General features: G+C 41.1%; 1 protein-coding gene across 1 annotated transcript in view; it reads left to right on the top strand.

Moving 5' to 3' along the window:
* Positions 1–16550, top strand: part of KLHL14 (kelch like family member 14) — a 102324-nt gene that overhangs the window by 12723 nt on the left and 73051 nt on the right. Inside the window, exon 2 of the mRNA XM_042910138.1 lies at positions 15949–16070. Coding sequence (XP_042766072.1) covers positions 15949–16070 — 122 coding nt within the window. The remainder of the gene's footprint in view (positions 1–15948; positions 16071–16550) is intronic.

Raw genomic sequence — 16550 nt, 5'->3', positions numbered from 1 at the left:
TGGGTACGACAGGAGAAAATATCTGCGGTTGACTTTGTTGTTTGTTTTCTTCTTCGTGTGATGATTTTGGCTTTATATTTACTTAGGCATTGTATTTCTCAACCGATAGTTTGGACTTGGTGAAGCAAAAATGTGTTCAAAAAACTGTCTGTTACGTACTTTATTTATTTATTTAAATTTTCTTAGAGGTACATAAGACATTTTTATTCAAACTCTGTTTACACAATAGTTATTTTAGGGAAACGTGGGAAACTCTTTGGTTGCCGAGACAATGACATGAGGTGAAATTTTTTGGTTGCCAAGACAATGCTAATGCAGAAGAGCCACTGCAGAAGAAGAAGACATATGTAAAAAGAAAACAAAACTGCAAAACAAGTGCTCTCCATTGGAAGGGGAGGCAAAAGTGTCCCTTCTGGGGATCGGCAGGAACTAGTACAGCCCAGAATTTTCAGTCATGGCTGGGTTTCAGCTGAGGGCTTCACTACACACATCACCGAGGCAGTTTCTGACGTGGAAAAGCTAAATTCAGCATGAGAGTAACTTGTCCTCTTCCATCTTCCTTTGCTACAGTCTCCTGGCAGTTTTCCTCGGGGACAAAAAATACCTGGTACTCTTGACAAGAAATTACGTTTACTACTCTTAGTAGGTTAGGTATGTTACTGCACTAACTGTTGCTTTGAGCGTGTGGATACGGAAGTATGTTCAGCACATTGTTTCCTAAACTGAGTGTTTATGCTTCTGGGTGGACGGTTTCTATTTTGATTATGAATCTGTTTGAGCAATCAAATTTTTGCTTTCTGTAAAGGTTTGTGTCTCCATTACATAACAAAGAAGACTCCAGGCCATCACAGATCTGGGTGCAAAGTGGTAGGAATTTTAACGTGGATTTCTTTAGCTGGATAGTCAAGGGGACAAAGTGTTTTCAGAAAATATGATAACTTTACCGTTTTTAGTATGCACTGCCAACAGATCCCAAGAAAGCAGATAACCTCTTCAAATCAGTCACTCGTGTGTGTGTTTAGAAGGCAAGCATCTTCTTCCGTCTGTGGAGGTCTTACTCACGGAGAGAAGGTACTCATTCTAGGCAGTCACTTCAGTATCCTTAGAAGCCTAACAAACTTCAGCTGTCACTCAGACATTCTGAGAGTAAACATTTGGGAAGAGACAAAAGCAGACGAAGCAAAATGGAAATATGTCAACATCACTGTAATGCACTCCCATGAACTCAAGGCTTGTGATTTCTCCAGACTTAGGACACAGCAAACTAAACCAGCAGCAGGTAGTCTAAGTAAAACTCTATTCCAGGGAAGAAGCACCCCCTGTACAGACAGGAGCCCCTCAAGCCTTCTATCAGCCTAGTCAAACCGAGAGCCCGAGTTCCAGAAAACAACAGTCTTTTTGACCTAGAAAGAATAATTCTCAACTCTGAAAGATTTTTCTGGAAAATGTTTCACCTTTTTTATGGCAAGGAAACTATAGAGTCTCAGAGCGTAAGAAGCATTTAGAATTTCTGAAAGCACAAAGAAATTCGTGTCTATGGCTTTATAGGCACTAATTAGAGTCTGCCACAAAAGCTTATACGAATCACTTCTCTCCATTAGCCGTATCTGTTATTATCCCTACTAGCTGCCCTTCCTCTACTGGAACATTGTTATCCATTAACATTTACTGCGTATGTATGGTGCTTGGGCACCAAACAGGACTAGATAAGGAGCCTGCCTCCCCATATTCCAAATTCTCCATATAGAGTGTAGCTGGTAGGCTGCTATAAGGTATAGTTATTTTGTGGTGAAATTAGAAAGATCCTTTCTTGAGGTAGTTGTGCAAGTTTGACCATAGAAGGCCCCTTCTCAAGGCTTAGTTCCCAAAAGTGAGTGTGAGCCTCACTGGTCTCTTCTGCCCTGTGGTCCTGTTGGTTGGACAGTTGTAAGGAAGTCTGTATTAGCCTGGTTGAGCTGCCACACAGACTGGGTGGCTTAATAACAGGACTTTGTTTTCTCATAGTTCTGTAAGGCTGGAAGTCCGAGGTCAAGTTGCCGGGAGGATTGGTTTCTGGTGATGCCTCTCTTCCTGGCTTACCGACAGCAGCCTTCTCACCATGTTCTCACATGGCCTTTTCTGTGGGTGTACCGGCAGAGAGAGTGGGACAGAGATTTCTGGTGTCTCTTCCTCTTCTTATAAGGACATCAGTCCTATCGGATTAGTGCCCTATCCTTATGACCTCATTTAACCTTAATTACCTCCCAAAGACCCTGTCTTCAAGTACTGTCACATTGGGGGTTAGACCTTCAACATATAAATTTGGCAGAAACAATTCGGTTTATAACAAGAGCCAGTGATAGGATACAGGCATCTGAAAACAGGTTAGGGAAGCTAACTGAATTGTTACTTTTCAACTAAGTCTGTACGGCAAAGTTATATAGGCAATTGAGCAGTGATCCAAGTCAGCAATATATTAATAGCTCTTCCAGCAATACAAAGCCTTTATAAGAGAAAAATATCCTCTTTCCTCGACCTCAGAAAGTCTTGTGTGAGTCAGTGGTTCTCTTAAGAATCACCAATAGAGATTTTTAAATAAATATATCTTCCCTAGCCCTACCTCAGAGATTCTTCATGAACTGATCAGGAATGTGGACCCAGGAACCTACATATTTAGCAACATCCCAGGTGGTTTTGCTACTGGTGGTTTTTGGACCACACTTCGAAAATCCTAAGACTAAACAAAAAATTGCTTCTGTTTTCCAATTTGCTACATATCTATCATAGAAGAAGGGAGAAAATGCGAACAGTAATTTACTGAAAGATACGTCTGAGGGAAATGTGTTGCAAAATTCAAAGTACTCTGGTAAACTAACATGAGGAGAGGGGAAATGAGTGATAGAGAAGGTTATTGGAATTACCAGACTCTAAGGGATTTATGTCCTCATGATGAGACTGGGGTACCTACTGCACCAGAGAATTTTCAGAATAATTCAAGCCACACAGTACAGTGTTCACAATTCAGTTTTAGAGAATGTGGTCAATTTTCCCAAGATAATTTGTTTCCGCCTGGCGAAAATCTGATAACTGAAGAGGGCAGTGTCATGCATTGGCCGACTGGGAGGGTCTGTGAGCCTTCCACACAGATGCCCTTGGCAGGGGGAACGCTGGAGAGTCTCTCAGCCTCACAGAACCCTGGAGCTAGGGTTTACTTTAGCATTAGGCCCTCCAGGGTTGGTGAAGCAGCAAAGAACAGAAAGAACTGGCTCCCCACAGGGAGGGAGAGGAAAAGAGGAGGAGGATAAGAGATTCCTATTTCACCCACAGCAGCAGGGTGTCCCTAAGCTGGATCCCACAAGCCACACCTCATTGTCTCCACAGCACACACACACACACACACACACACACACACACCCCGGGCCTGCCTCAGTCCCTTGCTATGTGTCTACCCAAAAGTAAGGGCAACCGTCTTCATTTGTCTTAACCCCAGGATGGTCTCATAGAATTATGCTTCCCCTAAACTCAAATTCTGGGCCCATTTAGAAGGTATCAGCCGAAACTCCCTTTTCTTGAATTGAAGATGGACACCTATGTGTTGCCATGAATATTCCAAGAGAAGCCTGGAGTAATATATTCGGTTCCTAACTAACTTTTCTCACTGTCTTCCTGTATGGCCACTCCTGCAGTGACTCTCCAACTGGAAACAGCCCGCTTGGCGGGAGGCTGGCTGGCTTGTTCCTCAGAACAAGCTTCCTAGCTTCCCCAAGAGAAATCTCTCCCTGGAGTTAGAGTAATGGATAAAATCAGGCTCTAGATCATGAGGTAGGATCTAGCCATGGTCCCCCTCAGCATCACTGGAACGCTGATTCCTTCGGAATGCTGATTTTGTTAATCTATTTGTTTTGACCATTGCGTGCCAGACTCTCAGAGACAAGGAATTGTAGCCAGGTCTGTTATATCCTGAACGTGAATTTTCAACAGTGTCCTTGTGTCTTTCTGCACTTCTTCTTGGGCAGCAAGCAGGTACCAGTTTCCTCAGGTCAGGAAGTCACTTTATCTCCAAAAAGCGGGCCAGATGGGCTGGAGAGAGAAAGAAAGAAAGAGAAGTCTCAATAATGAGACTGGTTCTCAGGAGGCAGCAGAGTCTAAAAATTGAGCTTTATTAGGAGTTTAAGAGCAGGCATTACTTATGAGTCCATCACGAGCGTGAGTAATGCTCTATCTCCCCCTGTCACCGAGCTACACAGAGCTCGAATGGCTCCTCTGTGACAGGCTGCATAGAACCACTTCTCCCTTGAACAAGGAGAAGAGCTTTCTCCTATCACACAAACGTTGGTTGTCCCTGCCAGCTCGTTCGGTAGCAAGCATCCGTGCTAGTGAGCAGTGAGACCCGGTGTCCCACACGCAGGCACGAGGATTAGTCTAGGAGGTAATACTTGCCACTCAACTTCCTCACAGGGATGCGAGGAGGATTAATGAGATGCCATTTCCATTGCAATTTATGCTCTTCAGAAGAAAGGCACTAAGTACTAGGTATTAGAATTAGGGATTATATAGGTAATCAAGCAAAGAAGATATTCAGCTGCTTCTAGTTGCTAAAGGAAGCTTTAATCTGGGAGGTGTGGAAGGAGCAGGGCAGGGCATGCAGCGGGTGTCAAGTTGGCCAGAAGCCACGGTCCCTCGTGAAGCAAAGGACCAAGGATGGAGTGTGAAGTGCTCTGTACAGCGTAAACATGGCCCTGTTCTGGCCCTTCAGGCTTATGAGCTAAGCCCCGGGGAGGCCTGCATTTCATGGGTTCAGATGAACGCTTTTTTGTCGCATCTACCTCTACCACCATTAACCAGTCTACAGGTTGGGTTCCAGAGGAAAGAGGCAAAGGCACGAGCAAACTACCCCGTCCACACACAGGAAGACATGGTCACATTCCCAACTCACCCGGAATTCGTACGTGCCAGGGAAGAATTGGGGGAGACCCTGGCGAGCTACAGGGGCTGAGGTGAGGAGCGTGAAGGTGGTCATCTGGGATGGCGAAGTGCAAAGCCGTAGTCGGCAAAGAGGTCGATCTTCTCATGGCCAAACACGTAACTAGTGGCAGGGGTGGAATGTAACCCAATGTTTAGAGATTCAAATTTTAAAGTCCCGGTTTCTTCCATTCATTATAGCGTGTCCTCAACTATGATGACCTACCACTGGGAGGACGTGAGGCAATTTCAGACGGTACACAAAAAGCCCTTTCTAAATTTCTCGTAGCAAGTTAGGTAATACTGCGTTTCAGTTTTTTTTAACATGTATTTATTTTTGAGAGAGACACACACAGAGCATGAGCAGGAGAGGGACAGTGAGAGAGGGAGACACAGAATCTGAAGCAGGCTCCAGGCCCTGAGCTGTCAGCACAGAGCCCGACACGGGGCTCGAACCCACGAACCGTGAGGTCATGACCTGAGGCGAAGTCGGACGCTTAACCGACTGAGCCACCCAGGCGCCCCCGTTTCTAAAAATTTTTAAATGTTTATCTATTTTTGAGGTATTACTACATTTGAGCATGTATTAGAAATAAACAATTAACCCATGAAGCCCATAATTCATAAATACAATTGCTTAGAGCAGTAATTCTCAGTATTACCCGTGCAATTGAATCCCACAGAAAGCTTTAAAAAACAAATGGACAAAAACCAGTGCTGGGTCCCACCCTGGGTTGTTAAACCAGAATCTCTGAGAGGTTGCCCCCATTCTTGATACTTTGTAAAAGCTTTCCCAGGTGATTCTGGGAGCAACCAGCCCTGGGAACGTTAGGGTAGAATGGTATTAAACATTTTTTTAAGTGAGCAGTTTTATGTTTTTTGTTTTTTGTTTTTTTTTTCTTTTTTTTAGTGAGCAGTTTTAAATAAAATATTAAATAATATCAGTGTGTGAAGATAGCAAATATCATGAAGGTTCACTATTGTGCTAATAACTGAAATTTGGTAACATTTCTCTATCGGGGTAGCTCCCCTTCTATGAGACAATAATAATCTCAAAGAACAAAGAGAAAGACAGAGGTATCCACAAACACTCATGGATGTGTGGTAACGGTAAGACTGATTATTTGGACATGTGCAAGTAGGCATAAAAAACAAAAGGGTTTGGGGCAATGCAGAGTAATGGTGGCAGGTTAGATCTGGGTGTGTGTTAATAAGACTGTTCCCCAAAGTATTACTCTCTGACTCTCCCACCTTATAGTTCAGAAACATGACTTTTCCTCATCCCCTTTTGCCTTCTCATGTCCTCACCACCACACTCACTGACTGGAAGTTAAAACAGATGAGAGGGGGAAAAAAGATGACAAAGAATCTGTAATGATATGTATCTCAAAGGTGGGATTACCAGTGACTCTTTTCACCCATTCGTTCTTTAATTTATCATTTTCTCATTCACACAAGAAGTATTTATTGACCACCTATTAGATACTAAGTCCTTTTTGCTTATAAGTATAGACAGAATTTTTCTCAGCAAGCATGAATTGTCTTTATGATATGATCAAGCAAATCTTACAGTTCCTTCCATCTTAGAAAAACTGAATAATGTGTACAACTGACCAGTCCCCTGTCATCATGCAGCCAGACTCACGGTGGTAGGAAGAGGGGCAGCACCAATGTCAGAAGATGGGAGGCTAAGGCATTTTCAATTACACTTGACCCTGAGAATCACAGAAGGGTGTTGTGAGAAAACCCTAGAAACATTTCCTCTGTGAAATAGAGGAAATAAAACCTATCCCGAGGCACTGGAAAAGATGCCCAAGCCCTTTTTCCTCTATTCTTTCATCTGTTAAATGGGGATAATGATACTTTGTGTTTACCTACCTCAGAGAGGCATTATCAGGTCTATTTAAAGGCTCTTCCGATGAAAGCTGCTGTGTAATTACCAAGAACAGCTATGATAAAGAAACCTAAATACAACAGCAAATCAGCTGGAACAAATTCTCAAGGGAGTTTACTTCTCTGGAAAAATTTAAGAAAAGGGTAGCAGCTGTCCTCTGGGGACTTTTGGGGACCGTTCTAGCTGGAAGTTTAGGGAAGGCTAGCTGATTTTCAAAGTCTCCTCCTGGCCAATCACTCCGGATCTTCCTCTGCTTACTTTTCCCCATGGTCTAAGCAATTTCCAGCTGAAATTCGTCTTTCAAGTTTTTTCAGACCTTAACTCAGAAACTCTTTTATCCCTGAAAAGAATCTCAGGGAAGGCATTTACCTGTGAGAGAGAAAAGGGAAGTTACAATGTGGGGGAAATGTGCCCCCTGTAGATGATAGGTAATGGGGAATTGTTTGATAGTTTTTCAAAAGAAGACTGAAGTGGTTGATAGCTAACATCAGGCTTTGCTGAAATTAATTTGACAAATTTATTCAAATTTGAGGGGAGATTCAATGGGAGTGCAGAAAGGAGAGACACCACTGCTACATCAGCTCGGGAGAGAGCCGACCCAGCTGAATCAGGCTAACAGTGGTCTGACTGGGATGAAGACACAGGCCGAAGAAACTTTACGGCTCTAGAATCTATAGGACTTGGCAAAAGATCGACTATAGCAAGAAAATGGCAGAAGGGTCACGATTATCATAAAACTTGGTAACTTGAGGTGCGCCTGGGTGGCTCAGTTGGTTAAGCATCGCCCTTGGCTCAGGTCATGATCTCACAGTTCATGGGTTCAAGCCCTGCCAGGGGCTCTGTGCTCACAGCTCAGAGCCTGGAGCCTGCTTCAGATTCATTCTCTCTCTCTCTCTCTCTCTCTCTCTCTCTCTCTCTCTCTCCCTCAAAAATAAATAAACATCAAAAAAAAATTTTTTAACTGGTGACTTTGATAGGGCTTGGTGACATCTTTAACAAAGAGAGATGGCAGACCAAAAGGTGAGCAGGTTGAATTTGTTAATGAGATCTGGATCCACACCACTGTAGGAAGCCCAGTGGTTTTATATTTTTGTGAAACTTGCTTATGCAGTAAAGATTCTGGCTATTTATAAACAGCACAACCTATGGTTTCTGAAAGGCTTCTAAACAATATAAGAAAAAGTCAAATGCCAATGATTGATTTTCACATGAGTGATTTGTAAAGTTAATAATTATGCATAATAATAATTGTTATCATTAATCAATTGATTACCATGGGAACGACATAAATATTTTCCACATGTGAACCAAATGTCAGCTGGTGGCTTCCCAGATCTGGTAAAATTGTTGGAAACCCCACCAATCTCATGGCCGGTGGAAACCCAAAACCATCGTCACTTCTGTGAATCCCTGGGGGCTTGCCTCATTCTGGCTTTTCCTGCCTTCCAGACCCACCACTATACATCCCTGCTGTACCACCAGATGCAAAATTGTCCTTTCTCCCTGCTAGTAGAAAATACCAAGCCATCATAGGTTTAGTAAAGTCCACTGAAATTGGAAAGTAATGGGAATGAGTCATAACTTCTTCCAATCTTCTCCAGCCTCTCCCTACTGGATTATGTTGGAGGTATCAGTTTTTCTCTTCCTTCACTATGCAGAGACACTTATTTCAAGGCATCAGCAGCACAAAGTACTTTTCATTTGTTAAAGGGACTGGCTCTAGAAGGTGATTTTATTCACAACCATTTATTTTCCCATTACACTTAACCCTCACAGCACCCCCACTTTACAGATGAAGCAACTGAGGTGTAAAGAGATTGAATATACCCAAGGGTATGAACCTATGAAGTGGTAGAAAGAGAATTTAAATTCATGTGTGACTGACTCTTAAATTAAAACTAAGTTGGCCTTAAGAGGATGGGAAGATGATCATCTATCCCAGTTTACTTTGCTACTTCATAACTGCCTAGTTTTTCCATCAAATCTCTGTTTCAAAAAAAAAAAAAAAAAAAAAAAAAAAGCTATATACTCCTAAAGGCTATATATGAGGAACTCCAGAGTAAAACCCCAATGAGTTAGTATTGTGAACAAGTTACGATAATTAAAACACCTGAACAAAAGAAATACAACACTATTATTTTTAAGTAATAAAACTTGGATGGGGACATAGGCCACACTACCTTGTCAAATCTGCAAGTTACACAAAGAAATAGCTAATACTGATGATGATGGTGATGAGGAAGAAGAGGAGGATGGTAATGATAGAATTTATCTAGCACTTTATAAATGTTGTGCATATATTGTTTAATTTATTCCTGAAAAAAAAAAAAAAAACTATGCCTTACATCTGTTGTTATCACTCTTTTATAAATAAGGTTAAAAGGGGAAAACAGCCCAAGGTCACTCTTCTTGAAAGAACTGAAACCAGGGGTCTCGCCCAAGTTGTAAGGCTTATGCCCTTAACAACCAGGCTCTCTACTTCAAGAACCATGATATTTTCAATATATGTTCCCTCTAGGATGGAAGTAAGTGCCATGAGGAACAAGGAATTTATACCTCTTATTCCCATCATTAGCTCTAGTGTTTAGAATGGTACCTGGAACATAGTACAAACTCAATTAATAACTGCTAAATAATAAGGGAATTGAAACAAGGATGCGTGGGTGGCTCAGTTGGTTAAACATCTGACTTCAGCTCAGGTCACGGTTTCATAGTTAGTGAGTTCGAACCCCACGTGGGGTCCTGTGCTGACAGCTCCAGGTTTGGACTCCACTTCAAGTTTGGTGTCTCCCTCTCTCTCTGCCTTTCCCCCATTCATGTTCTGTCTCTCTCTCTCTCTCTCTCTCTCTCTCTCTGTCTCAAAAATAAATAAACATTTTTTAATTAAAAAAAATAAGTGAATTGAAACAAAATACCTAAATCAGTAGAAGATACAAAAACATTAAAAAATAATCACATGTTATGTTTAAAATATTTAACTAGAAGAAATATAGGATAGGAAAAACCTGACTTGAAAACTCTTGGTTTTATTTTATTTTAATTTTTTTTTAACGTTTATTTATTTTTGAGACAGAGAGAGACAGAGCATGAACAGGGGAGGGGCAGAGAGAGAGGGAGACACAGAATCGGAAGCAGGCTCCAGGCTCTGAGCTGTCAGCACAGAGTCCGACGCGGGGCTCGAACTCACGGACCGCGAGATCGTGACCTGAGCCAAAGTCGGCCGCTCAACCGACTGAGCCACCCAGGCACCCCGAAAACTCTTGGTTTTAAAAAAAAATTTTATATTTGTAATCCTCTGGAAGATTAACAGGAATCCACCACTGCACTGTGGCTGCTAAAAGACTACTGTAATTTTAGAAAACCTTATAGCATGTATTTTTATATACATGCATATGTATACATCATATCACATACCACATTTGTTATATTGTATTCAATTCTGATCACATATTTCAAAGGGGACAATGATGGTGCGGAGACATTTTAAGGAGGTGAGTGTGATGCTAGGGAAAACGGAAACTTTCTCAGAAAGAAAGGAGGATTTTTAACACGGAAAAGAAAAGACCTATGGCAACTATCTTGCAATATTTGAAGCCTGCCAGAACAGACACAAGTGCTTGCTCTTTTTTCTCTAAAAGACTTGGGTAGATTTTCAGCTCAGCATAAGGAGAAGAACAGATATTTAACACAACTGTCCGCCATCTTTCCACAATAAAGCAGTTTTGAAAAGCTAAGGTCCATTTTGTTATAAATTGCGTAATTGAGAGGCTCCTGGGTGGCTCAGTCGGCTGAGCATCTGCCTTCAGCTCAGGTCATGATCTCACAGGTTAATGAGTTCGAGCCCCGCATCCGGCTCTCTACTGAGGGTTCAAATCCCAGAGCCTGCTTCAGATCCTGTGTCTCCCTCTCTCTCTGCCCCTCCCCCACTCGCTGTCTGTCTCTCTCTCTCTCTCTCTCTTTCAAAAATAAACATTAAAATTTTGTAAACAATAAAATAAATCACATAATTGATAAGAATAATTACCTACCAAAAAAAAAAAAAAAAAAAAAACTACTGAAAAGATTTCTACTTTAGGTAGAGAGCAGGACCAAATCAGTGACCTCAAATCTGGCTCTACGTTAGTTAAAATCAATTGGAAGACTGTGAAACATTACTGATTTTTAAGGCCTCATCCCAATTGAATCATCATCTCTGGGAGTGGAGCCTGGAGAATCCATATCAAGAATCTAAATCTTATAATCCCCTCAGATGATTCTGGTGACTCACCAGGCTTGGGGATCACTGAACTAGATTACTTCAAAGTTGTCTTCTAACTCCCTCATTTAATGAGTCTTAGGAGATTATAGAATATTTTCTTTACCAAATAAATGAGAAAGATTTGTAGTCTGTAAAATGAATTTGGTCTAAATGGACATAGGTAGCCCTAAAATGCCAGCAGACCTCCTGGGTTGTTAAACAGGTTAAAATTCTTCTTGCAATTTAGTTCATGAAAACTTTTTTCATGTATCATGGAAAGGTAAACTTTATCTGGCCTGTTTCCCAATAATTAAAGTTCCAAATCACTGAAATATAAATAAATGACACTTTACTGTACTTACAGCACCAGTATGATGAAAAATTTGTTTACACCAGGAGGTTTTAGGTCATCCTTCAATCATTCATCCCCGTAACCAAACTACATATGCGCGCGAGCACATGCGTATACACACACACACTCACACGCACACACACACACACACAAATATGACACATGGTAAATGTTGGGCAATTACTGAGATGGAACAAAGGGGACCTTCAAATTCCATTGCCTTTTTAACCTTATATTTTTCTATGCAAGAATCTAGGAGCCCAAATCAAAGGCATCGAAATAATATTATTAATCATGACATACTAAGCTCTTTGTCTCTAATTCCATGTCTTTTAAACACATTAGTTTGATCTAGGTGGTGTCAAGTTGAAGAGTAAAAAGGAGTACATGTATTTTTAAAATATTAACAAATTTGAAGAGAACATATTAATTTTGGCTAAATTGGTTCCCTATATAAAGGGCTTCTAACAGGTATACAGGTAGCCATATGAAGGAACTCTAATCACTGCAAAAGGGCTACATTTGTAGATTTTGCTAATCTAAAATGAAACCTGTAAGGTTGGAATTATTTAGAAAAGAGTAATTGAAACCCCCTTCAGCAAGTTAATTCAGATTCTCCTAATTTTACTTCTCTGGTTCACAAGGTATCTTTTTTATCATGGTGTTTTCAAATTGAAGTTCACACACATCAAATAAATAGCATGATAATCAGAGGTTTCAATATCCAATACACATGCATTATTATCTGTCATTATTGTCATTGTCACTATTATAATTGCACATTGTAAAAAGAATGGAAGCTTTTCCACAGGAATTATTCACGTGTATTACTTTCTAGGAGTAATTGAATAGTTGACATTGCATTTAAATCAAAGTAAAATATGTGATGGTTTGTCTCATTTGTTTTATTCTTACGAAATAAGAAATGTAGAGTGATCTCTATTAGGGTCCTTTATTTGGATCCAGAAAGGTTCAGTTTTATGTACTGTCCAAATGTATATTTTCTTATAACAAGGCTCAAAAGATATCCAATGTAATTAAAGTGATAATTTTCTAAGAACACATAAGATAACAGCTGGGTAGTGAAGTCCTCTTCATTAGCTTGTATTTATATACATGAACTCAACAAGAATCTCAGAGAAAAATATTATTTTTCTTTTTTAACTATTTAATCGGGCTTGGTATGTTGAAATGAAGCCCACGTTGTGTTGCCAATATCTACAGATCAATAATCACTTCCCTTAGGGCTTACGTAGAACTTTTCACTTCATTTTGGATAATCCCAATGGCAATCCCTTCAAGAGGCAAGTCAGATACTATTCATCTAGTATGAGAAATCAGAGGCTCCAAAAAATCAAGTAATTTATACAAAGTTACTCTGTCGAATGGCAAAATTAGCCCTAGAATCCAGGTCATCTGGGTCTTAGTCAGAAGTTATGGTAAAATAAAAATTAAAAAAAAAACAAATTTGAATTGTAAAAAGATCACAGGTGTGGTAGCATATGAAGGCCTAGGTCTCAACACAGAGTATGCTTTGACTGTGGGAACTTTCTCACCTCCCTGTAAAATGGAGCTCTATCTGGGACGTAAGGCTGTTTTGACAGTCAATGGAGAAAATGGTGAGGAACCACTCCAACGTGTTTTGTTAGTCTATGTGTTGCTTCTTCTGCACTCTGTTACTTCTCACACGCTTTATCCTATTTTTGGCTTCTGTGTGATTCACCCTCACCAGGTAGAGTTTTAAACTTTGTTTAGACTTAAATAATATCGATACTGGTTTGGAGAAGTGAGTGACGACAAGCTTTAGAAACAAGATGCTCCAAGCGCAATGCCATAATAAGTGAAATAGATGATGATATGAATGTAGTGATTCGGGATTTAAAATGTGTCTTCACTCACTAAGAAGGCTGCGCATGATGAACTTCAAACACTTCGCCTTCACAGGAAACACACAGCCGCTGAGGGTAGGTGGGATTTCCTTTCCTTCCGAGGAATTCCTGGTCACATTCCCTGCGGAGGAGGCTGGCTGATTTAGAGATTCGTCTTAGTTTCTGTGGAGGCCGTCGCTGCTGCTGTGCTAGCTTTGAATTGTGTCATCGTTGGCGGGGGTGAGGGTTGTTGTCATTTGCCAGCTATTCAGTGGCTTAGGATCGGTAGTCTCAGGCCAGTTCTCGGGGGGACAGATGGCAGCAAGCGTCTCTTTAGGCAGAGAGAACAAAGACTCTAGATCCCCTCCTCGTCTGCAGAGATGGTCCATCTAAATCGCTGTTGAAAATCACCAATGTGGATTGGTCCAGGGAGGCGGGCTTTATCAATTAATGAAACAACCTTACAAATGAATGTAAGCCATTCATTTATCTCCATGTGTCATTCGTGAAACACATTTTAAAAGGAGTACCTTTATTTAAATATCATAACGTAAATTTAATTATATTGCTTTGGTCACACTACCACCTCACTGAGTCCTTTCCTCTTACATCTAACCGTAGATAGTGGTCTATCTGCCACCACCAGAGGTCTGGCAGCAGGTAGGCGTGTCACATCGTGAAAACCACAGAATGGTGCCTTCCAGTTGAACAGCAATGTCGACACGTGGTAACTGATAGCAACCTAAAAAAGAGTATCTGCTCTCATCTTGATTCCTCTTATACTCACAGGCTGGCTGATTATTTGGACCCAAAAACTACAATAATAAAATCCTCTTATAATAGTTCTGTAACCATGCATTTAAGAGATTATATAGCACATCAGTCATGTATGTTCTCATTTCAAAATAAAAGAAAGGTACTTACTGCACTGAGTTCCCATAACCCCTCTTACCAGCCACCCCGATCACTGAAATCCTCAAAGTATGGAGCTCTTTGCTATCATATTCTGTTTTTGTTTCACAACTACAGGTCTATAAGGCATATGGGTACAGTTCCAAAGTACTGTGAATTCAAAGAAGTGAGGGGTTTTCTTTGTTTGTGACAAAATTAATATTGCAAGCTGCTATCACAGTATGCATTCTTCTGTAAGTATGGCTATACTTACTATCCACGATTCCCTGATAGGAGTTTCTCCAGAAGGTATTTTTTTCTACTGAGGCATATACAATGCATTCAATGGCACCAGAGTTTCATTAAAGGAATTCTCTTGTTCCCTTCCTTCACATGGAAATGTCATTAACTGTATTAAGTTAACTCTCCGAATGTTAGGTTCTTAACCAACAAACAGTGCTTCTCCACAAGGGCGTACTTTGCCAAGCGTCCTTGAATCAGAACGACAGGCTGAATATGTAATAATAGATTCAGAGCCACCACCGCGGGTTGTGATCATATTTAAGGGGAACCCTCTCGTATTTATTGACGTTTTCCTTCAGTCATGGTTGTTCCCTTTCTGCCACCACCACCTTCAGCCTTTCAGGTAAATGAAAAGTTCAATTATATGTAAAGCGACCGTTAAATCAGCAGGCCCCTTGTGGGGGTCTGGGCCTCCCCTCCCTGCTCCAATCGCAAGTGTGCTCAATCCATTACCCTTCCTGAGGATCGCACATCCATCAGGTCGAGTGTGCCGGCCAGGGTGCATCTTATAGCTTTTACTGCATATGAGACGTTGCAGGCCTGTTCTCAGGAACTGCCAGGCAGACTGGGAATCACAGTCACGGTTAATAGCAGCGAATTGCCAGCTCTTGATGGGTGGGTAGTCACTCCTTTCAGTGGTTGCCCCCTGGGGGAGAAGGTAGAAAAACAGAGGGAGGGAATTAGAGTGACTTTGCACAGTCGAGCAGGTTCATGCCGCTGGATCAGTGGCAAGCATTGGCAGGGCTCCACTCTGGGGAGGCTCAAAACAACCTCACAGTCTCATTTTTACCAATTGGTGCTGCTGTGTCGCCAGTGGTGCCCAGGGATGGGGTGGGGGGTGGGGGGAGGCTGGGGAGGGAGGGGGCGCTGGGAAGGAGATGAAGGCAGAAGTCTCAGCTAAATTAAACAAACAAAATGTCTCCTCGATACCCGTTAACCTACCCCAGTTAGCCCCGTGCTACTAATTGTACCAAACTGGTATTGGAAGTTCCCTGGGTGATTAAAGAGTTGGCTCACAAACTCTCTGCATAACCTTAATTTTTTCAAGGTTCTTTGAGTGGAGAATGGCTTATAATAATGATTTTGACTAATACGATTTTTGACATGCAACTTTAATGCTTAACCTTAGTACAACTCCAGAGCATTTCATGTGTACTCAGCTGTAAAGAGTGATGATTTAAAGGGATAATATAAGAAAAAGGTCGTTCTAGAATGAACCTCTAACAAATTGCATAAAGGGAGCTTATTATTCCATGAGTATGGGGATATGCTGCTCTTCTGATCATTTTTCTGCTTGGTTCAAAAAAAAAAATTGTTGAGACATGAATGGGAAAAGAAACAGGAAAAAATGAAATAGAAATCTGCAAGCAAGGAACATTCTTTTGATGGTTATGATTTCGTTGCCACTAAAGAGGCTCTACAATAATGTGGTTCTCCATCTCCTCTTTTGTTTTGGGTGAAGAATTCGCTCTAACAAGAAAATGCTGTTACTGGTTGGAGGGTTGCCTCCCGGGCCGGACCGGCTCCCCAGCAATTTGGTCCAGTACTATGATGATGACAAGAAGACGTGGAAAATACTCACAAGTGAGTGCCCTTCTTTATTCATTTACCCACCTATTTATTTCCGCGCAGAGCTGTCCTGATGGATGCGAAAACGTGGTTAATCAAATTAGACATTTTATTGATTTGTTACCCTTTGGAGGTCTGTTTATGTATCCCAGGGGATTTAGAGTAAAAGACTAAATTAACATTGCAGAGGTGGCCAATTTGGTCGTGGAATAGGCCTAAATTAAACTGGCCTAAAACCACTGCACGAGTTTGTGTTTCTGTGACAGAGAGGGGGTAGTAACTGAGATGTTCCAAAAGAAATTCTTGCGTTCTTTTTTCTTTTCTTTTCTTTTTTTTTTTTTTTTTTTTTGGTTTCTTGAAAAGTGAAAGGTTGGTGAATAGCACTAAATTTTCTCATATCCTGATGGTTGTTTAGTTCATTTCTATGTAACTAACATGCATTTTGCCTTTTAAGCATTTCTGCTCGTTAATCTTTAGTCTGTGGAACTGGGTCTT

This window comes from Panthera leo, chromosome D3 (genome assembly GCF_018350215.1).
Source record: "Panthera leo isolate Ple1 chromosome D3, P.leo_Ple1_pat1.1, whole genome shotgun sequence".
Lineage (NCBI taxonomy): Eukaryota > Metazoa > Chordata > Mammalia > Carnivora > Felidae > Panthera > Panthera leo.
This window is presented reverse-complemented; position numbering and strand designations above follow the sequence as displayed.